General features: G+C 45.7%; 1 protein-coding gene across 2 annotated transcripts in view; it reads left to right on the top strand.

Moving 5' to 3' along the window:
• usp9 (ubiquitin specific peptidase 9) overlaps window positions 1-22,889 on the top strand; it is a 442,510-nt gene that overhangs the window by 377,002 nt on the left and 42,619 nt on the right. For both annotated transcript variants that reach the window (XM_072513863.1, XM_072513864.1), the window contains exons 39-40: window positions 16,734-16,919; window positions 17,701-17,921. In XM_072513863.1, coding sequence (XP_072369964.1) covers window positions 16,734-16,919; window positions 17,701-17,921 — 407 coding nt within the window. The remainder of the gene's footprint in view (window positions 1-16,733; window positions 16,920-17,700; window positions 17,922-22,889) is intronic.

Here is a 22,889-nt window from a genome sequence, read left to right as displayed (position 1 = left end):
TAGCATAGTGGTTAGCACAATTGCTTCACCGCTCCAGGGTCCGAGGTTCAATTCCTGTCTTGGGTCACTGTGCGGAGTCTGCACATTCCCCCCGTGTGTGCATGGGTTTCCTCCCACAGTCCAAAGATGTGCAGATTAGGTGGATTGGCCATGCTAAATTGTACTCCGTGTCCAAAATTGCCCTTGGTGTTGGATGGGGTTACTGGGTTGTGGGGATCGGGTGGAGGTGTGGGCTTGGGTAGGGTGCTCTTTCCAAGAGCTGGTGCAGACTCGATGGGCCGAATGGCCTCCTGCGCACTAAATTCTATGATTTTATGAGACGGAGTCCGGTGGTAATTTGAGATTGAGTTTATTGCAAAAACTTGGTTAATACACTTTCAAATACAACAAAAAGAAATAAAAGTCCAGGAGGGCATAAGGAAGAAAACAATGGAAAAAGAACAAAGAAGAGGAGAACGGGCTAGACGTGCACCAGTAACATTATACCTGCACGGTTTGATATCGCCCCTTCTCTGCCTCCTATTGGCTGACAAGTTTTGAATTGTGACTTCTGAATGGCACTCCTTACCATCACTCACCTTGGTACCTAACTTACTGGCTGTGCTTACTTTGTACATTGTAACATTTGTAGTCTGGATCCTGAAAGGTTGATGTGTTCCCACAGTATACTTTCCCACTGCTACAATATTTTCAAAACTTGGTTTTAATATTTCTCCACAATCAATTATCCATAGTGTACAATAATAGCATTGAACAACTTTCACAGCACTGCGCTTTGGAAGAGCTTGCTCTCAATCCTTCTCAAATGAAAGACACAGGACGTAAAACAGCTTTCTATGGGAAAGTCACCAGGAGGGACGGAGGGACTCGCAAGGTTAGGAGACTCTCTGGTCTCTTCTGCCTAATCTGAAACTAGGGCACTGTGCCCCAAGAGTACAATGATGCCTCCATAACTCCTCGCTTCAAAGGGAAAGGGAGCATATTCTTCTGCCACAATCATCGTGGAATATCATTTCTTTCAACATTGGGAAACTATTTTGCAACGGTTATTATTTAATAAAAGGCGAAAAATTTATGCCATAAAGGTTATTCCTCATCAGATTGTCAAATAGGCTGTAACTTTTACTTTATTTTGAAGTGAGGTGGATGAACAGAAAGTCACTGGACTGTCAGTTAACTTTTAACAAAAGAATGAAACATGTATTAAACATGATAAGATTGATTGTGATATAGTACTCAACCCCATCTATATCTTCATTGATGTACACAGGTTTTTAAGGATAACACAAGTTAGAGAATTTTATACTACATTGTTCTCGGTAAGTACACAGTCCCTGTAAACCAACAGGCCAACTTGTGGTCAAATACTCCACTCTGAAATCAAGTGGCAAACGTCTCCCAATACAATTTATGTGGATTTTTAATCAAGTCCCCCAGATACTTATGACACAGCCAACTGGTTTCACTGGAATTTGACTTCCACTTGAGGGTTTCCAACCACCACACTTGAAGAACACTTTGAGATGTTCTCCCATACAAAGCTCTCTCTCCGATGCCTTCAGGGATCCGCATCCAGGATTTCAAATTCCCCTTTAAGTATCTCTCTGTTGGGCAGCACGGTGACGCAGTGATTTGCACTGCTGCCTCACGGCGCCGAGGTCCCAGCCCTGGGTCACTGTCCATGTGGAGTTTGTACATTCTCCCGTGTTTGCGTGGGTTTCACCCCCACAACCCAAAGATGTGCAGGATAGGTGGATTGGCCACATGAAATTGGCCCTTCATTGGAAAAATTAATTGGGTACTCTTAAAAAAAATTTTAAGTATCCCGCTGTCCTGGATTTCCATGTGTATTCGAGCTTCATGGAATCTCGGGTACCCACCTAGCCCAACGGAGCACCATTGCTTCACTGGCTGTATTAAGGTGTCACCAAACTTTATTTCTGATGTCTGGTTTCCCATTGCAGCTGTCTCTTTAACTGAGAGTACATTTTACTTTAACTTCACCTAACAGGACCTTGTTCAACTTCTTGTTCTTTGCTTCTTTAACTTAACTGTCTTCCTAGGCATTCGTTTTGTGCCATCTCCTTGGTTCTTGGACTTTCTTCTTTTAGGAAGTCTGTTTTTTCCAGCTCCTTGGTCCTGTCCAGCTACTTCTGGGTCCAGCTTAAAAGTAACTCAAATGTTCTTTCTAACCTACGGTTTCTAACCTGTTTGCTAAGCAACAGCCTTGTTTTAAATTCTGATTGTTTTCACATTGTAAAATCTTTAATTACAAGCAGGCACAGTTTGAAATGAAACAAAAACCCACAGAGGTTTTAACTATTTTTTACGTAAACACAAAATTAAAATTTGTTTAAAGTTACACCTTGTTTCTACTGCCCACAAATCTTCCCCTTTCAAAGAAAGCTTCATAATCAGGAAGGTTTACATTGGTCTTACATCCATTTTACACAAAGTTGCAATTAAGCTCTTTTGTTAGATGTTTATTATGTTATACAAGCCAATTTCTCTTCTTGCGTTATTTCACAACACGTCATTGTATAATTACAATGATTTAACCAAAACAAAGGCAATAAATGTAACAACATTATCAGAATAAATTCATGATAACATCATAACTGAAACCTTGTGCTTCTTTTTCTTCCTGTTTCCGAGTTTTTAACTCAGCAAAGAATGCTTTACTCAAGTCTGCAGTTCACTGATCCTTTTTGCTACTTGTAGTAGGCATAGTTCCATTCTCGAGCTTGTTTTCCAAATTTCAATGTGGTAAATTCTAATTTTGATTCGTGAGTATGTCAAAACAGCCTTTTTGTGCATTAACATCTATTTTCTTCCCTTGTCAAAATCTCTTTTGATTATTTCAAAGATCTTGTTAAGATGCTTATGTTCCCTCAAAATGGTTTTGTATTCTTTGTTCTTTGAACTTTTTGCGATCTTGTCATTTCTCCCAGTCCCATTTCAAAAGTGTTCTTTTCAATTCTGTTCATGTAATTGTACAAAGAACAGTGGTAGGTCAGAAGATGGGGTAGAATATATAGAACAGCAAATAATGTCGAGAAGATTAATATCGAGCCAAAAATTGAAGTAGGAGAGGAGGATAGCTAGAAATATAAAGACAGAAAGTAAGAGTTTCTATCGGTATTTCAAGAAAAATTGAGTTAACAAAGTGCATGTGGGGAACTGAAAATGGAAAATAGGGAGATGGCAGATGAATAGAACAGGTATTCTGCATCAGTCGTCACTACAATGAATCCAAGTGACATCCCAGATGGTGTGGATGTCGAGAGGATATTTCCATTCGTCGGCGATTCTAGATCTAGGGGTCACTGTTTAAAAATAAGGGCCGGGGTTCTCCGATCCCGCGCTGGGTCGGAGAATCGCCGGGGAGGCACGAGAATCACGCCACACCTCTCTGACGCTGGCCCACCGATTCTCGGGCGCTGGCGGGATCGCTGTTACGCCGATCGGAGGCCATTGAAAGCAGCCCCCCGGCGATTCTCCGCACCTCGACGGGCCAAGTGCACGCCGAGTTCGGCCAGGTCCTGCTGGCGTGGGTTACGTATGGTCCCACCCGGCGGGACCTCTGAGTTCTGGCTGCGGGGGCCGTCGTGGTGCGGTGGCGGGGGATCTGACTCCTGGTGGGCCTCCACGGTGGCCTGCCCGCAATCGGGGGCTACTGATCGGCGGGTGGGCTGGTTCTATTGGGGGGGGGGGGGGCGCCTATGTTCCACTGCACTGGGCGCCAGGGCTCCGCCATATTGCCCGGGGGCCGGCGCAGAGACAGGAACCCACACGCATGCGCGGACTCGTGGCGGCCACGGCACGCATGCGCGGACCTGCACCGGCTGTGGCGCGCTGGCTTTCGAGCTCCGGTGCAGAGGACACCACTCCGGCGCCGTACTAGCCCCCTAGGAAGAGGTGCATACCTGGGCCTGGAGGCCTGTTGACGCCGGAGTGACTCGTGCCGCTTTTGACGCCGGCGTCAGAAATTGGCTGCGGGATCAGAGAATCCCGGCCATGGGGTCGAACTTCAGGTGGTAGCATGTGAGGATAGGTCACTCACTGGCAGCTCCCGCCAGGATCCTTGTTTTACAGTCCTTTTTGCCCGGGTTTTCAAGGACATTTTTGCAAAGAAACATATCTGTTTGAGAATACAGGGTACATGTGCCGGACCAATGCCAAAGAAGGTTAGCAGCCTGCAGACGGTAATCCGTTGACCGATTCGGAGGCATTACACAGCTCCTCGGTGGATATGCTCTCTGCTGGCAAAAGAATTCAACGTGCACTTTGATAAGCAGTGGAAATTGATATCGGAGAACATCAGAAGCCTCGGCAAAATGAACCGCAACGTGCAGTCATGGTTCACTTTCATAGTTCCAGGAGAAGGAGCGTGTCCTGAAGTGGGCCAAGGAACATAGAGATTCGAAGTGGGAGGGCAATCTTGTTCGGATCTACGAGGATGTTGGAACTGAACTGACGCTAAAGCAGGCAGCCTTTAACAAGGTTAATGTCGTCTTGTACAAAAGGGATTTGGGTTTGCAGTGGTGTGTCCGACAAGGCTGCATGTCACCTATTAATCAAAGACCTTTTACTTTGCACCGGAGAAGGCAGACACCTTCGTTAACAGGCATGGACCTGGTTCTAGTTAACTGTGCTATCTGTGGTCTTTGACTGCTGTGGGTTCAGAAGAGTGTTGGGGTATCCTGTATACACTTGTTGATATCTGATAGTAAATTCCTGCATTTATGTTTTTGGGGAAGATGGAGAGTTTTGCTTCACTTGTGATATGTTTATTGGTGGGGAGCTAACTACTGTGAAAAGTGCTGTATAATGTATTATAGTTGGAATTATATAGCCCCTGTTAGGAATTCAGTTTTGTAGGGGTACTGTTCTATGACTGCCCCGCTAGCATTAAATTTAGCTAGCTAACAGTTGTGAGATGGGGGGGGGGAGCTGCAGCCGTCGAACCAGTTTCCCTTGTGTCATGTGGATGTACATTTAAGAAATGGGTGTTTATCAAATAGCTGCAGTGATGTCAGTGTGTGGGTGGAGCTGGGCTGTCTGTCTTTCACTTTCGTTTTGAGCTGGGAGCTGCAGTGTGTTTTTGGTTTCAGTTTCAGAGTTGGAGAGCTGCATTCAAAGCAAGCAACTGTGTAATGATCTCTCACTACAAGCTAAAGAATGTCTTCAGCTCATTGATGATTTCAAAGTAATACCTGTTTCTGCAGAGAATTTAAACCTGCTGCCTTTGTTTAAAAAGGTTTTAACTTGTGGATGTTGTTTGGGAAGTTATTAAGTGTTGTCTATTAGCACTGTATCTTTTGCGGGGGGGGGGGGGGGTCAGGGTTGGTAGTTGATAAACTGTTTACGGTGTGTTTATCAAATGTTAACTGGATTCATAGAATAAACATTGTTTTTGTTTAAAAACATTTTTAGTTCTCTGTTGCATCACACCTGTAAAGTGGATCTTTGTGCTCCCCATAACCAAAATCTATTAAAAGTTGTGGGTCAGGTGAACTCCATGATATACTTTAGGGTTCTCTAAACCCTGGCCCATAATACTTGGTTCGATGAGCTGAGCATCGGTGTGTGTGGTTGGGACTTGGAGGGAGTGGTTTTGCTCATACGTACAGTTTCAATATGTATGTTCGGGGGAGGGGTTGGTTTGCTGATGGTGACTATTGGATTTTCTTTGTTTCACTCTGAGGGTGGGTTTAGTGGCCATCTTGGGTGGGCCTTTGGCCTGTATTTTTCGAGTAGGTACTTGATAATCCCTTGTGGTGGGAATGACTAACTCCAGGATGAAGGGGGGGGTCACCTGGAACCAAAGGGTTCGGTGGCCCGGTAAAAAGATCAAGCGTTTTTGCTCACCTAAAGAATGTGGTGTTTTTGCTGGAAACTCACTTTCTACTTGTGGGTAGAAAACTAGACAAGACTGCTGGAGGGGTGGGTGAGCCAAGTGTTTCATTCGGGCTTAGTTGGCAACTAAGTTGTAGCGATGGGTTCTTTTTCCGGCCACTGAGACCATGGCGGATCCTAATGGCAGATTTGTGATGGTCAATGGGTCTTTGGCGGGTACTTCAGTGGTACAGGTAAATGTCTATGTGCCAAATTGGAACAATTTGTGGGGAGACTGTTGGCCTCCATTCCTGATCTGGACACTGACCAACTGGTGTTTGGAGGGGACTTCAACTGTGTACTGGATCCTAAGCTGGATTGACCTAGGCCTAAATCATTGGCCCACTGAGGGGTAGTGAAGTCCCTTCTGGCCTTTGTGGAGCAGCTGGAGGCAGCAAAGCAGTGGTGGTTTTTGCACCCAAGTGATAAGGAATTTTCTTCTCCCATGTGAACAAGTTTTATTCCAGGATTGACCTCTTCCTCTTGGGTATATCCCTTCTACTTTGGGTGAGGAGGGCGAAGTACTCGGCAATTGTAATCTCTGACCATGCTCCACATTTTGTGGACTTCATCTTGGCGACAGATCCTAGTCAGCGTCCGCCGTGGTGGTTAGATTGTTAGCGGATATTGGGTTTTGTGAGCATGTGTCCACAATCATCAAGGAGTACATTAGGTTCAATGGAACGACTCTCTCTTCCTCCACACTGTGGGAAGCCCTTAAGCGGGTTGTTGGAGGGCAGAGCTGTATTTGGATAGGACTGTGAGGGTGGAGCGGCAGCGACTGGTGGGTGCAATTCTTGAAACAGATCGCCGTCGCATCAGGGCCGGGGTCTTTACCTGTTTGCATCAATTTAATGCCATTCTGTACTTCCTCAGACCATCAGGCCCTGTACTTCCTCCTATCTCTCTCTCTCTCTACTGCTCTACTGCCCCGGAGTTGCTGGCGAACAGGAAGCTGCTGCAAACGGAATTTGATCTGTTGTCTGCAGGGAAGGCGGTGAGCCAACTTTAGCCCTCGAGGGGGCTATTTTACAAGTATGCGGAGAAGGCCGGCCATCTCCTAGCCCACCAGCTGAGGTGGCAGGCAGCTTCCCGGAAGATTATACAGATTAATAACTCGTGCGACAGATTGGTTTTTGTCCCGAGTTAAGTCAATGCGGCTTTTGAGTTATTTTTTAAAATATTCTTGTTCACCATATTTTCTTCATTTTCGCCATACAAAGAAAGAACAAAAACAGAACAAACCCAACAATATAAAACATGGACTCATAAAACAAAAAAGGAAGAAAGCAATTTCCCGCTCCCTCTCTTCTCCTCCTCCCCCCCCCCCCCCCCCCTCCCCAGCATCCCACGGCAACCTACTCTCAAAAGTGCATATTAAACAAACCCCAAGAATTGTACAACCCCTCCTTCACCCCCCTCAACTCAAACTTCACCTTCTCCAAGGTTAAACTCCATCAGGTCCCCCTGCCACATCGCGCGTGGAGAAGCTGACCTCCACCCCAACAAGACTCGCCAACGAGCAAAATCTCGAAGCTGTAGGTATCAAAACCCTTCTCCCTGTATCCTGTACTTCTCTTCCAACTCCCCAAAAAACCGATCCTTCATTTCTTTAATTCCTCCCACCGTCCCATCTCCGAAGCCTCGTGTCCATACCCCGCAGCTCGAACCCATGATTTCCTCCTTATTGGCATCCCCACTGACCTGGCCCCTCGCTTAAACTGTTGCCTCGACAGCCCCAGATCTTCAATATGGCCACCACCACCGGACTCACCGAATACTTAACCGGTGCCATCGGGATTGGCGCTGTTGCCAGCGCTTGCAGCCCCAACATCCTAGACGAGCACTCCTCCATCTCAACCCATCGGGTCCTCCCTCCTTAGCTCATCACCGCACCACCTCCATATTCGCCGCCCAGTAATAGTACTGTAAGTTTGGGAGGCCTAGCCACCCATCCGCCTATCGCCCACTCTGCAAAACCACCCTCTAATCCTGGCTACTTCACACCCCCACACCCCAAAAAAATAAACAAGGTGACCAATTTGTCCACTTCCTTTAAGAAGGATTTTGGTAGGAAGACCGGCAGGAAAACCGGTAGGCACTGAAATAGGAACAGAAATTGCAGTAGCACATTCATTTTGACTGCCTGCACCCGGCCCGCCAATGACAGAGGGATTGTCCTACCTTGCCAAATCGGCCTTCATCCTCCCCATCAAACTAGTGAAATTATACCTTCGGAGCCCACCCCAATCCTGTGCCACCTACACCCCCAAGTACCTAAAGTGGGTTGCTGCCAGACGAAATGGCAGTTTCCCCCCACTATCCCCTTCCACAACCCCAAGCTCCTTAGCATGATGGCAGTGCCACCAATTGCCCCTCTTAATGCCCGTCACAATCACATACTTAGCCCCCAGGTCCACCACCACCTTCTCCAATTGAAACCTCACCCTCTTGTCCACCAATCACCCAACCCTTCCCAAGCCTCGGTGGGTCTCCTGCAGCATCACCACGTCGGCCTTTAGACACTAAATGTGCAAATATCCTTGCCCTGTTCACTGGTCCCCCTAACCACCTCACGTTCCATGTTATTATCCTGACTGGGGTCTCTCACCACCCCGCCCCTCCTGTCCACCATCATCGTAACTCCAGGCCCTGCCCAATGGGCCTAACCCGCCCTGTCCTTTCGTTGACGTTGAACCCCCTCCCCTCAGGAAAGCATATGGAACGCTTGCCTTCATTGGATGGGGCATCAAGTATAAAAACTGGCAAGTCATGCTACCGTTGTATAGAACCTTGGTACGACCGCACTTGGAATATTGCGCACAATTCTGGTCGTCACATTACCAGAAGTTTGTGGAGGCTTTGGAGAGGGTGCAGACGAGGTTTACCAGGATGCGCCTGGTCTGGAGGGTGTTAGCTATGTGGAGAGGCTGAATATACTTGACAGTTTTCATTAGAAAGACCGAGGTTGCGGGGTGACCTGATAGAGGTCTACAAGATTGAGGGGCATGGGTAGAGTGGATGGGGAGGCATTCTTTCCCAGGGTGGAGGGGTCAGTCACCAAAGGGCATAGGTTTAAAGTCCGTGGGGGAAAGTTTAGAGGAGATGTGCGAGGCAGGTTTTTTACGCAGAGGGTGGTGAGTGCCTGGAATGCGTTGCCGGGGAAGGTTGTGGAAGCAGACACATTAACGGGGTTCAAAAGGCATCTTGACAAATACAGATAGGATGGGTACAGAGGGATAAGGCACAAGGGAGTGCTGAGGGTATTGGCAAAGGTTGATTTCAGGACCGGTACAGGCTTGGAGGGCCGAAGGGCCTGTTCCTGTCCTGCTTTGTTCAGAATTCCCCCATCCATTTCCTCTTGAAAACACCTCTCCCATAATCGATCACATCCCCCCCAACCTTTCACACCTCTGAGGCCCTCGAAACCTGTTCAACCAGGTCCCATGACTGTGGCCCCTCCCCCCACCACATTCCTGTTCACTTGCCAACTTTCACTTGCTAGTGTGGAGGCCCCTACCCAGGCCCCCCTCCTCCCAGCCCCTTCCACCGTGAACCAATCTCTGGAAAACAAAGACACTCTAAAACATAACCAGTGCGCAAAGACCACGCCCCAGAAAAACCACCATTACCCCAAAGTCCAATATTCTCTCACCCACTGTAATCCATAGCAGAAGGTACACTACCCTTCTCCATCAGCCAACATCAAAAACCATACCCCCAACTGTCCCCCCCACAAATAAAAACACAACCTGAAACATGAGATAAGGCTGTACAGTGTTTCATTCCCCCTTCCTTCAGCCTGGAATCAAACCCATTTCTCATTTTAACCTCAGTCCTTCAGCCTACACAAACGCCTCTGCTGCTTCCACCATCTCAAAGTAGAAGTCCCTTGAATTATAGGTCACCTTCAACTTCACCGGGTAGACTACGCTGAACCTTACACCATTGTTCCACTTGCCTTCTCACCAGCTCCACAGTTAAGTCTTGGTCTGTACGAATACCAGCTCCTTCCCACTTCACCTCATGCTTTTGTTTTGCCATTTCAGAACCTTCTCCTTCACATGGAATTTGTGGAACTAATTGTGTCCGTGGATGCCGAGAAGGCAGTCAATACGGTAGAGTGGGAATACCTGTCTGAGGCCCTTGCAAAATTTGGTCTTGGGCTGAAGTTCGTTTTGTGGGTTTGGCTGCTGTATAGGGCCCCTGTGGCCAATGGCCAATGTACGCACCAATGCTTCGAACTTGGGGTATTTTTTATTGACTTGGGGTAACCTCTTGTCGTCACTCCTGTTTGCATTGGTAATGGAACCTTTGGCCATGGTGCTGAGATCTTTGGGTAAATAGAAGGCCGGGGGGGCGGGGGGGGGGGGGGGGGGGGGGGGGCGTGGAGAGACTTGGGGTGTCCTTGTATGGCGGCTACTTCTCTGTACAGATCGAGCCTCTCTGGATGAAATAATCAAACTAATCAGTAGCTTTGGCTCCTTTTCTGGGTACAAACTGAACCTGGAAAAGAGTGAACATTTTCCGGTTAACCAACCTGGGAAGCAGAGCCAATCTGGAGGTATTATCTATTCGCCTTGCCAGAGATAGTTTTCATTATCTGGATATCCGGGTGGCCCATGATTGGCCATTGCTCCATTGATTGAATTACACTAGTCTGGCGAGCAGGGTGAGATCTGACTTGCAGTCCTTGGGCAGGAACCAAGCTATAAAAATGAATATCCTCCCACGGTTTTTATTTATTTTTCGGTGTCTCAAGATTTTTCTCCCTAAATCTTTTTTTGCGAGGATTAGTAAATGAGTGGCCTCCTTCATATGTGTGGGGAAAACCCCAAGAATCCTATTACGATTCCAGACCAGACCCCAATAGTGGTTAGGATACTGGACCAAAACCCCAATATTATTTTAGTTTATTTTAAGATTGTGCAGAAAGAAAGATTCGTCCCAGGAGTGATTGCATGAAAAAATAGGGCTTTGGTGTTTCTAAAACAAAACTTTATTATGAATACAATATTAAACTTTTAACTTCACACCCAAAAAGGACAGCTTACAATTACCTCTGAACACAACTGTACAATTTTCCATTAAACAACAAGAAAATAAACATACAGCTCTTAATCCAGCTTAAATTTAGCAGGACATAGAGTGATACTTGCATAATGAAACAGATTTAGCTCCAGTTGGAGCCCCTTCAGACTCTGGCTTAATGTCTTCAAATAGTTGTTTCAACTAGGTTGCGTCAGCCACTTTCTTGTCTTCAGACAAGGCTGCTCTGCTTTTAAAATATATATATATTTTTTTTAATCGTCCGACTTGGAAAGAATTGTGGATTCAGGCAGGTCAAAACTCAGCTCCTCTCTCTCTCAAAGCTTCCCCAAACTCTTTGCCTTTCTGAGCTCCACGCAGCAATGACCTCATCTCTTCAAGCTGGGAGCACATTGGGCTGGATTCTCCGATTGTGAGGCAACACCGGTGTGGGAACGGTGGCATTTTACGCCTGAAAATACGGCGCAAAATGGCCACCTATCCTCCATTTGGCTGGGGGCTAGCATCCGAGCAGCGTCGAGCACCCGGCTTTAGCTGCTGAAATGGCCCAGAGAATTGCCGGGTCCATGGCTGCGCACGGCGGAGGCCTGCAGCGGCTGAGCCGGGCAACATGGCGATGGCTGCGCGCTGACCCGACGTACGTAATTGCGTCCCCTTTGGCCAAATCACGAGCCCCAGGCACCCCCCAACAGTGCGTCCAATGCCTGACAAAGTCCCCCATGCCCGCAGATCGGCCCTCCCCCGACTGTGGAGGCGCTGGACTGAGTCCACAGCTGCCACGCCGAGTTCCCGACGGCTGAGACCATGAGAGTCGGGAACTTGGCCGGTCGGGTGCGGAGCATCGGGAGGTGGGCCTCCGGAAACGTCTGAGGCCGTCGATACGGCACGTGGCGTACTCTGCGAGTCCGCCACTTTGGAGGGAGTGGAGCATCGCAAAAGCTGCGCCGCCCCCGATTTGGTCGGAAACGGGTATTCTTCGGCGAATGCGATTTTGGCGTCACCGACCGGAGAATCCCGACTAATAGCGTTGCCCAACTTACTTTTATACTGCTGAACATCCCAACATCGAGACGGTGCTGGAGTGCTCTGGGGAGCCGAGCTCCATATCTGGACAGGTGAGGTGAGCTCTTGTCGGGGCTCCAGTTTAACAACTTTGGCAATGGCCTTGTTGGATTTGTTGGTGGAGGGATGGCTTGCTCGTTTGGAGGAGCAATCAGCAAAGCTTCAACTTTCAAGGGTGGACTTGTTCTGTTACCTCAATACATGGTTTTGCCCAAAAGACTTTTGCAACATTTCCCTTGGCTCTACAACCCCCCTTGTTGAAAAGGGTCCTATCACTAGCAGGGTCTGGTGGGGGAGGGGGGTGGGGTAGCATTTCAGGTAGCTGTGGAAAAATCCTATCAACAGAGGTAGCCCCCCACTGGGTGAAATGTGAGCAAAATGGGAGGGGGAACTGGGACCTACTTTAGATGCAGACGCGTGATGTGAGGCCCTTTGCCAGAGTAAACTCCACATCCTCCTGTGCACAAGTTGGCCTAATTCAGCTCAAGGTGGTACATGGGGCTCACCTACCCAAGGGAGAATGCATGGTTTCTTTTCAGGAATGGAGGACAGGTGTGAGCGGTGTTCTCTGGGGCCAACTAATCACACCCATATGTTTTGGTCATGTCCCAAGGTGGTAAGCTTTTGGGTCATCTCCTTTAACACCATATCAGCGATTCTTATCATAGCCTTGTCCTTTGGTGGCCATTTTTGGGGGATCGGACTCACCGGGGATGGTGATGCAGATGGTGGTGACGGCGTATGTTCTCACCTTTGCTTTATTAATAACCAAGACGCAAATTATGTAAATGGATATCTCTTACTCAGCCCAGTGTCTCGGTCTGATAGGGTGCCCTTGTGGAATTTTTATATCTGGAGAAGGTCAAGACACCGTTGTAGGGTGTAAGTTGAGGGGTTCTACCTGAGGTGACAGCCATTCATTTCCTACTTTAAAGAATTAGTCATCATCGGCTGTTGTGGGTGGGGGGGGGGTTCTTATCATTGGGGGAAAAAGGTGTTTCTCTCTTGGGTGGGATTTATGTGGTTGGTTGTGTTTTTATTATATTGAATTATGTAACATCCGCTTTCTGTGTTGATACTGTTGAAAGTATGTTTGTTACCAACAAATTTTTTTTAATAATCATTTTTTTAAATAAGGGGCTGCTCATTTGAGACCGGTGAGGAAAAAAAAATTCTCTGAAGGTTTGTGGGCCTTTGGAACTCTCTTCCTCAAAAGGCAGTGGAAGCAGGATCTTTTAATGTTTTTAAGGCGGGGCGAGATAGATTCTTCGTTAACAAGGGGTGAAAGATTATTGGAGGTCGGCAGGAAGGTGAGGTTGAGGTTACAATCAGATCATCCATAATCTTATTGAATGGCGGAGCAGGCTCGAAGGGCCAATCGCCGTACTACACCTAACTCGTCTGTTTTTATGCATTGATGTAATTGTATAGTTTAAAGAGCACCTCCAGATGTACAATATTTGGCTAAACATATAACTTATTTTTTATAATCTTTATTATTGTCACAATTAGGCTTACATTAACACTGCAATGAAGTTACTGTGAAAATTCAGTTTACGCTGCGGGATAGCTTCATGGTAGAATCGATAACCAGAGTTAATGCACTGGACACTGATAATAAAAAAATAAAATTTAAACTCTCCGATTTGAACTGCCACTCTGGCGCCTATTCGGGTACACTGGGGGGAGAATTCAGAATGTCCAATTCACCTAACAAGCACGTCTTTCGGGACTTGCGGGAGGAAACCGGAGCACCCGGAGGAAACCCACGCAGACACGGGGAGAAAGTGCAGACTCCGCACAGACAGTGACCCAAGCCGGGAATTGAACCCGGAACCCTGGCGCTGTGAAGCAACCGTGCTAACCACTGTGCTACCATGCCACCCATTATTCACTGTTTAAAAATCTAATGGATTTGATTTATCACTGAACTATTTTAACCATTGTACAGGTTCAGAAATTTCCTGATCAAATTCATCTATTTTCATGTAATTGAATTCCTGCCTAATTTTAAGTCAAACCAGTGAATGGGGAACCTTTCTGAATTCAGGTTGACCAACTCTGAGCGGGGAGAAAAAGGAACACTTTTGTGGGGGTCTAGGGTGCAGCCAAGAGCATAGGTAGGGTTGAGGGTGGTACTGATGCAACCTCAAGGGCTAGGAGCTTTTAAGAGAGCAATGTTCACAGCATTGATGGGGTCGAGGAGACCCAAATGCTCTGATAATCTATGCCATCAAAACTTTGTGCATAGATACTTACAGTCTGCCTTCTCAACCCCATCATTGCTGAGACTGCTACTGTCTTGAAGCTTTGCACTGCTCCCAGACATATAGTGCCGACAATTGGCCCTGCTCCCCCATGGCTGCCTATGTGGCATCTGGACTGTGCATGTGCAACAGTGTCATGCACAGTTGCTAAAGATGCTCGGGCAGTGGCAAAAGGAAAATGAGCAGCCTCCTCAGTCACTACCCGTCAGAATCCGGGAGAAGTAGTGTCCCAGGAAAGTCCATGCACAAAAAAACGAGACAGGAAGGCAAATTCCAGGGCAACGGGCATCCAATTAAAAATTTACTTGTACGGGATCATCTGTGTCATACTTCTGTGAAGTCTTTTCATCCTGAAGAAGTGCAGTAAGGAAAGTTTGTAATTGCTTTAAATAGGTCTGTGAAATCTGTAACTTTTTTAAGAATGATTGAAAAGGACTTGATTTTGATTTTATTTATTGTCACATGGAAGAAGTTACAGTGAAAAGTATTTTTCTGTGAACAGCTCAACAGATCATTAAGTACATGAAAAGAAAAGGAAATAAAAGAAAATACATAATAGGGCAACTCAGGGTACACAATGTAACTACATAACACTGGCATTGGGTGAAGCATACAAGCGTGTAGTGTTAATGAGGTCAGTCCGGGGCGGCATGTGGTGCTGCGGCGCTGAGGACCCGGGTTCAAATCCCGGCCCTGGGTCACTGTCCATGTGGAGTTTGCACATTCTGCCCATGTCTGCGTGTGTTTCAACCCCACAACCCAAAGATGTGCAGGTTAGGTGGATTGGCCACACTAAATTGTCCCTTAATTGGAAAAAAAAAAAATTGGGTACTTTAAATTTTAACAACAAAATGAGATCAGTCCATAGGAGAGTTGTTTAGGAGTCTGGTAACAGCGGGGAAGAAGCTGTTTTTGAGTATGTTTGTGCGCGCTCTCAGACTTTTGTGTCTCCTGTCCGATGGAGGAAGTTGGAAGAGTGAGTAAGCCGGGTGGGAGGGGTCTTTGATTATGCTGCCCGCTTTCCCCAGGCAGCAGGAGGTGTAGATGGAGTCAATAGATGGGAGGCAGGTTTGTGTGATGGACTGGGCTGTGTTCACGACTGTGATGCAGCCAGATAGGATGCTTTCTATGATGCATTTGTAAAAGTTGGTAAGAGTTAATGTGGACATGCTGAATTTCCTTAGTTTCCTGAGGCAGTATAGGTGCTGTTGTGCTTTCTTGGTGGGAGGGGTCTTTGATTATGCTGCCCGCTTTCCCCAGGCAGTGGGAGGCGTAGATGGAGTCAATGGATGGGAGGCAGGTTTGTGTGATAGATAGTTTCCTGAGGAAGTATAAGCGCTGTTGTGCTTTCTTGGTGGTAGCGTCGGCGTGGGAGGACCAGGACAGATTTTTGGAGATGTGTATCCCTGGGAATTTGAAACGACTAACCATCTCCCCCTCGGCCCCATTGTTGCTGATGGGGGTGTGTGCAGTACTTTGCTTTCTGAAGTCAATGACCAGCTCTTTAGTTTTACTGGCATTGAGGAATAGATTGTTGTCGCTGCTCCACTCCACTAGGTTCTTAATCTCCCTCCTGTATTCTGACTCATCATTATTCGAGATCCGGCCCACTATGGTCGTATCATCAGCAAACTTGTAGTTGGAGTTGGAACAAATTTTGCCACGCAGTCGTGTGTGAACAGGGAGTATAGTAGGGGGGTAAGTACGCAGCCTTGTGGGGCCCAGGTATTGAGTACTGTCGTGGAGGAGGTGGTGTTGTTTATTCTTACTGATTGTGGTCTGTGGGTTAGAAAGCCAAGGATCCAGTTGCAGAGTGAGGAGCCAAATCGTAGGTTTTGGAGCTTTGATATGAGCTTGGCTGGGATTATGGTGTTGATTATGGTTGTCAGACTTTGCATCAGTTGTAAGGGGATCAATTGTATTTTTCCTTGATAAGAATTGCAGGTCCATGTGACCTGACAACCATAGACTTTGAAAGAGTACCAACAGGAATGAAGTTCAGAAGAAAGCCTTATGGCTGGCAGACACAGAGGACAGTTACAAGCAGAGGAACTGGAGGTTGAATGCGATCAATGCTCAGATACAAGAACAAAGAAAAGCAAATGGATACATGAAAGAATCCAAGGGAGTTCACGAGGAGAAGAAACAATCACTGTCAGGAAGCGCTCAATCAGTTCTGTTTGGCAGAAAAGGCAACAGGAGCTCTTACTGTGCAAGCTGGCTAAAACAATCCAAAACCTTGAAAGCTGTATGGACAGCTCAAAGATGCTGAAGAGCTTGGTGCTATCCTAGAAGTGGTCCAAGTGAATCGGAGTATTGGTCAGTTGATAAGGAGCTCAGCAAAGCTACATCATCAGAAATATCATAACCTGAGGGAGAGATGATTGGTAGGGGTGTATTTTGCTGATGATAATTGTACCTCAAGTTATAATTCTTTTCATTATTTCTTTTCACTAGGTGTGGCTGAGAAGACGCAGTTACTAAAACTGAACGTGCCTGCCACGTTTATGCTTGTAGCTTTGGATGAAGGCCCAGGACCACCCATCAAATACCAGTATGCTGAACTGGGTAAACTCTACGCTGTGGTGTCACAGTTAGTTCGTTGCTGTGATGTATCATCACGCATGCAGTCCTCAATTAATGGTAAGAAATGTGGATTTTTCAAACCTGGACATTTGTGAGTGAAATGAAAAAATATCTGATAATGCAGAAAAATATCTTCTCTCTGCGTCGGCTTCACCCCCACAACCCAAAGATATCCAGGTTAGGTCGATTGGCCACGCTAAATTGCCCCTTAATTGGAAAAAAATAATAATTGGTACTCCAAATTTATTTTAAGAAAGATGTGTGCATTTAAAGCTGATAAATGTTTAGATTGTTGTGTTGTGCAGAATATTTTCCATGTACTATGTTGCTAAACAAATCTGCGATACATGCGTGTGTGACAGTAGTGACATTTGAAGTCCCAATTTAGCAACCCACCATACTGTAGTAGAAATTAGTGTACTGGTGGGATAAAAGATGGCACCTTTCAAGAAAAGGTTCATGTGTATCAGTTTGTCATGCAGTGTACAAGCATTATGTATGAAATGAAAATCCATTGCAAAAATTGATAACTTGCTGATGTTGGATTAGAGATGAAAGAATAGAGTAAATCCCAAACGTAATCCCAAACGTGTTGCAATGGCCAAAGTACACCCATTAGCATTGTGTAGTTGTCTACCCGCAGTCCTTCCAAACCTTTGTTTTGAAGGAAAATGCGCATTCTTGGGAGGAGGGGTGGTGGTAGTTTAAATTGTCTCTGGGAGGGAGTAATGGTCAAATTTGAAAGCTTACTCATTTATGCCGTAGAAATTACGTTTTTTTAAAATTGTCACAAATTTTTAAAGACCGAAATGTAATAAACAATGTTGTTTCTTTTCAGGAAATCCACCCTTATCAAATCCCTATGGTGATCCTAACTTGTCCCAACCTATAATGACTATCCAGCAGAGTGTGGCAGACATCCTGTTTGTACGAACTAGTTACGTGAAAAAAATTATTGAAGACTGCAGCAATTCTGAAGAAACCATCAAACTACTTCGCTTCTGTTGCTGGGAAAATCCACAGTTCTCTTCCACTGTGCTCAGTGAACTCCTCTGGCAGGTGTGGAAATTACTTTCTGGGGGGGCATGCAATCTGGTGGGGAGAAAGAGGACTACTTAATGAAAAAAAATCAGTAAAGATATGAGTTGCACAATCCTGCAATTGCTGGAATTAGAATCATAGAAATGATACAGCACAGAAGGGGGCCGTTTGGCCCATGTTGTCCATGCTGACCCAAAGACACCCATGTGCCATTCCTAAACCTAACTTCCTGCACATGGCCCATAGTCCTGCAGTTTACAACACTTTTAAGGTGCAGATCCAGGTGTTCTTTAAAAGCTTAGGTCACTGCCTCCACCACCAACCCAGTCAATAAATTCCAGACACCCACACCCGCTGCATCAAAAAGTTTTTCTTCATGTCCCTTCTAATCCTTCTGACACTTCGTTTGAATCTATGACCCCTGGTTTTTGAAATTTCTGCCAAGAGAAACTGGATCCTCCTGTCTACTCTATCTCTAGCCATCACAATTTTGTATCATTCAATTATGTCACCCCTCGGCCTTCTATGTTCCAAGGAAAACCACACCCTCTCCAAACTCTTTGTAGCTACAGTTCTCCAGCCCTGGCAACATTCTAATAAATCTTCTCTGCACTCTCTCCAGAGCAATTGCATGCTTCCTGTAATGTGGTGACCAGAACTGTGCACACTGCTCCAGTTGTGCCCTCACCAGTGTCTTATACATTTCCATCATTATATCACTACTTTTGTATTCTATACCTCTGCCTATGAAGAAGAGCATTCCAAGTGCCTTTTTGCAACTTTAGCTGCCTGTGCTGCTATCCTTAGGAACCTGTGCACTTGCGCACCAAGATCTCTCACTTCATCTACCTCTTTCCATATACTCCCGTGAGCAGAAAATACTGAAAGAATTCAGCAGGTTAGGCAACATCTAGGTAAGCTGAACGTTTTGGGTCCAAAGCCCTTCGTTAGAGCCTGATGTGCCAACATTCATTCTTTGAAATGCACCAGTCAAATTTATAGATGGATGAAATGTATTTATTCAATATTTCCAAAGCTGCCAAAAATAACTTCCTAATTCTGACTTGTTTGCATAAACACAATTTCTTTGCAGATTTTTTTAAAAATTGCACAGGGTAGCACGGTGGCGCAGTGGTTAGCACTGGGACTACAGCGCTGAGGACCTGGGTTCGAATCCCAGCCCTGGGTCACTGTCCGTGTGGAATTCGCACATTCTACCCATGTTTGTGTGGGTTTCACCCCCACAATCCAAAGATGTGCAGGGTAGATGGATTGCGCATGCTAAATTGCCCCTTAATTGGAAAAATATATATATATTTTTTTTAATTGCTGAAGTAAAAGCAGAAAATGCTGGAACCAGGAAGCTCAGGGTTCCACTTGGGGCTGAATGGTGGTGTTTTGTAAGACCATAAGACATAACAGAATTAGGCCACTTGGCCCATCTGCCATTCCATCATGGTTGACATTTTCCTCATCCCCATTCTCCTGCCTTCTCCTCATCCCCATTCTCCTGTCTTCTTGGAAGGCAATTACTGACTCTGCATTTGTCCTTCCTCATGTAAAGGAGGCCACATTGTGAACTGCAAAATACAACATTCTAATTTGAAAGAAGTACATGTAAATCCATTTTATCTGCAAGATGTATTTAGGTTCTTGTATAGTGGAAAGAGAGGAGGCAAAGGGGCAGGTGTTGTGTTTTTATGGAACAGTGCCTGAAGAAAGGAAGGGGGTGTCGTGGAATGACTGAGGAGTGGACCAGGGAATGGTTCTTCAGAATGCTGAAAGGGAAGGGGTAGAACTGTTTGGTGCTGGCATCATGCTAGAGGTGTGGAATGACAGAGGATGATCCATTGAATAAGGAGGCTGGGAATGTGCGAGGTGAGCAGGAGAGGGTCCCTACCATGATTCTGTGAGGGACTGGAAGGAATAAGAACAGTAGTGTGGAAGATGGAATGACACAATCAAGGGTGTCTCAACCAAGGTTGGCGGATCCTTGGCTGAGGAAAAGGGAAGACCTGTTGGAAGTGCTAACATGGAAGGTTGTAACATCCAAACAGATGCAACAGAAGACACCACCTGCATAACTACTCCCCCCACCGCCCCCTCTCAGAATTTATTGCAAAGCATTTACTCAGTTTGCACATTAAATCTCCATGATTTATGCTTAGATTTTATGTTCTAAAACTGTAATTTTGCAAGTTCAAGAAGGTGCAGGCTGTAGCAACTGAGTTGGTCAGACATTCTGTTAAACTGACGAAGCTATTTTGTGGAAATCATGATTCGTTGTCTTCAGACTAACATAAATCACAGAACTATCTCCGGCTTCATTTTGAGAATAGCCAGAGGTGTTTCTCTAAGATATAGACCCCGCCAGGGAGAAGTAGTTTGTTTTGTACTTTGCGCTAATCACTGGCAAAACTCAGATCAGGGAACTAGTCCAATGGTAAAACCCTCTCACTTGTTGGAAACAGGAAATAAATAAATGGTGAATTTTTGAACAGGAGATTGAGATGTGGCATCGGTCCTGGAAGCCAAGGTGCCAGCATCTGGAACCCATCTGATAATAATAATCTTTATTATTGTCACAAGTAGGCTTACATTAACACTGCAATGACGTTACTGTGAAAATCCCCTAGTCGCCACACTCTGGCGCCTGTTTGGGTACATCGGGGGAGAATTCAGAATGTCCAATTCACCTAACAAGCATGTCTTTCAGGACTTCTGGGAGGAAACCGGAGCACCTGGAGGAAACCCACGCAGTCACGGGGAGAACATGCATTCTCCGCACAGACAGTGACCCAAGCAAGAATGAAACCTGGGACCCTGGCGCTGTGAGGCAACAGTGCTAACCACTGCTACCATGCTGCCCACTTCTAGCAAGCAAGATGTTCTTTATACATGCATAGGATGGGTATAGGGGGATACAGCATAAGGAAGTACTGAGGGTTTGGGCCAAGGGTGGTATCATGACCGGTACAGGCTTGGAGGGCCGAAGAGCCTGTTGCTGTGTTGCTGTCCTGTTTTGTTCTTTATACAAAGGCATGTATGCAATTAGGAGTGGTGGTTCTGTACTTTTATTGTCACAGGACAAGTAATTCAGAGACCCTGGGGACTCAAGTTCAGCTATCACCATGGTGGAATTTGAATTGAATAAAAATATGATCTAAAAAGTCTAATGATGACTATGAAACCATTGTTTGTCTTAAAAATCTATCTGGTTCACTGATGTCCTTTAGGAAGGGAAGACTGCCACCCTTACCTGATCTGGCTGGCATGTGAATCCAGAGCCACAGTCATGTGGTCTACTCTTGAATGCCCTCTGAAATGGCCTAGCAAGCCACTCTGATTAGGGATGGGCAACAAATGCTCGCCTTGCCAGCGTCTACGAAAAATATATATATTTTAACGTCCACCCACATCTGTGTGCAGTTTATTATTGTTTGTTTTTTGAGAGAAGTAGAATTCAGTAGCAAAATCTATTGATAACTTTACTGTCATTCACGTGTTCGCATCAGACCTTCATTCATTTCTAGAAAGATTGCAAATCACCATGTGCCAATGATGCTATATCTGGCTCATTCCTTGTGAATAATTTGATATTGACAATATAAATACACTCAATTCAAGACTGAATGTTTATGGGAATAACAATTGCACGTCTTGCAAGAGAGAATATTTAAGACAAATATAAAACCTGTAACACTTAGTTGCATACTGGTTTTACCAACAGAGGGATTAAATTCATTGTGCATCATTATAACCATTTCTGAGTGTCTAACTGAATGTGCTCGAGTACAATTGGCTCCATTAAATGTTAAAGGAACTCCACTTGCATGTTAGAATTGTAAATTATTCTGAGGAAAATCCAACGTATTTCGTTCTTTTTGGACGTTCAGAAAGTTCAATGTACCATGAATATATATTGCAAGGACTCTGCTGTTTTTCTGCTGTTGATTATATTGCGCACATACCTCCCCTCATCTTCCTTTGTCTCACCTGGTCAACATAGCTTTCTGTTCTTTTCTTCCCTTGTGTTTATTTAACTTCCTCTTAAATGCTGTCCGAATATAGTTCCGCCTGAATTCTTTATGGATTTGATGGTGATTGTCTTGTATTTATACAAGTGGAAAATCTCTATATTGACCCAATCAAACTCCTTCCTAATTTTAAAACCTCTATCAGGTCATCTCTCAGCCATCTCTCAGCCAACATAGGGCAGCACGGTAGCATTGTGGATAGCACAAATGCTTCACAGCTCCAGGGTCCCAGGTTCGATTCCGGCTTGGGTCACTGTCTGTGCGGAGTCTGCACATCCTCCCCGTGTGTGCGTGGGTTTCCTCCGCATGCTCCGGTTTCCTCCCACAGTCCAAAGATGTGCGGGTTAGGTGGATTGGCCATGCTAAATTGCCCATAGTGTCCGAAATTGCCCTTAGTGCTGGGTGGGGTTACTGGGTTATGGGGATAGGGTGGAGGTGTAGACCTTGGGTAGGGTGCTCTTTCCAAGAGCCGGTGCAGACTCGATGGGCCGAATGGCCTCCTTCTGCACTGTAAATTCTATGATCTCTTTTCTAGAAAAAAGAACTCCAACCTGTTCAATTTTTCCTGCATTCTGCTATCATCTTTGCAGATTGTTTTTACACTTTCTTCTGTCTGATGATATCATTTTTGTTATATAGAGACAATTGGGTACTCCATGCAGTCTTAGCAAAGTTCCACGCAAGTTATGTTTTTCAATTCTGTTCCTCTAGAAATGAACCCAATGCTTTGTTTAAATAAAAGCAAATTACTATGAATGCTGGAATCTGAAACAAAAACAGAAAATGCTGAACAATCTCAGCAGGTCTGACAGCATCTGTGGAGAAAGAACGGAGCTAACATTTTTATTCTGGATGACGCTTTGACAAAGCTAGAGAGAACTGAAAAAAGAATGAGATTTATACAGTTGTGGTGGTGAGGATTGGCGGCCAGAGAGAAGGCCAGCGATAG

This window comes from Scyliorhinus torazame, chromosome 8, assembly GCF_047496885.1.
Source record: "Scyliorhinus torazame isolate Kashiwa2021f chromosome 8, sScyTor2.1, whole genome shotgun sequence".
Classification (NCBI taxonomy): Eukaryota; Metazoa; Chordata; class Chondrichthyes; order Carcharhiniformes; family Scyliorhinidae; genus Scyliorhinus; species Scyliorhinus torazame.
This window is presented reverse-complemented; position numbering and strand designations above follow the sequence as displayed.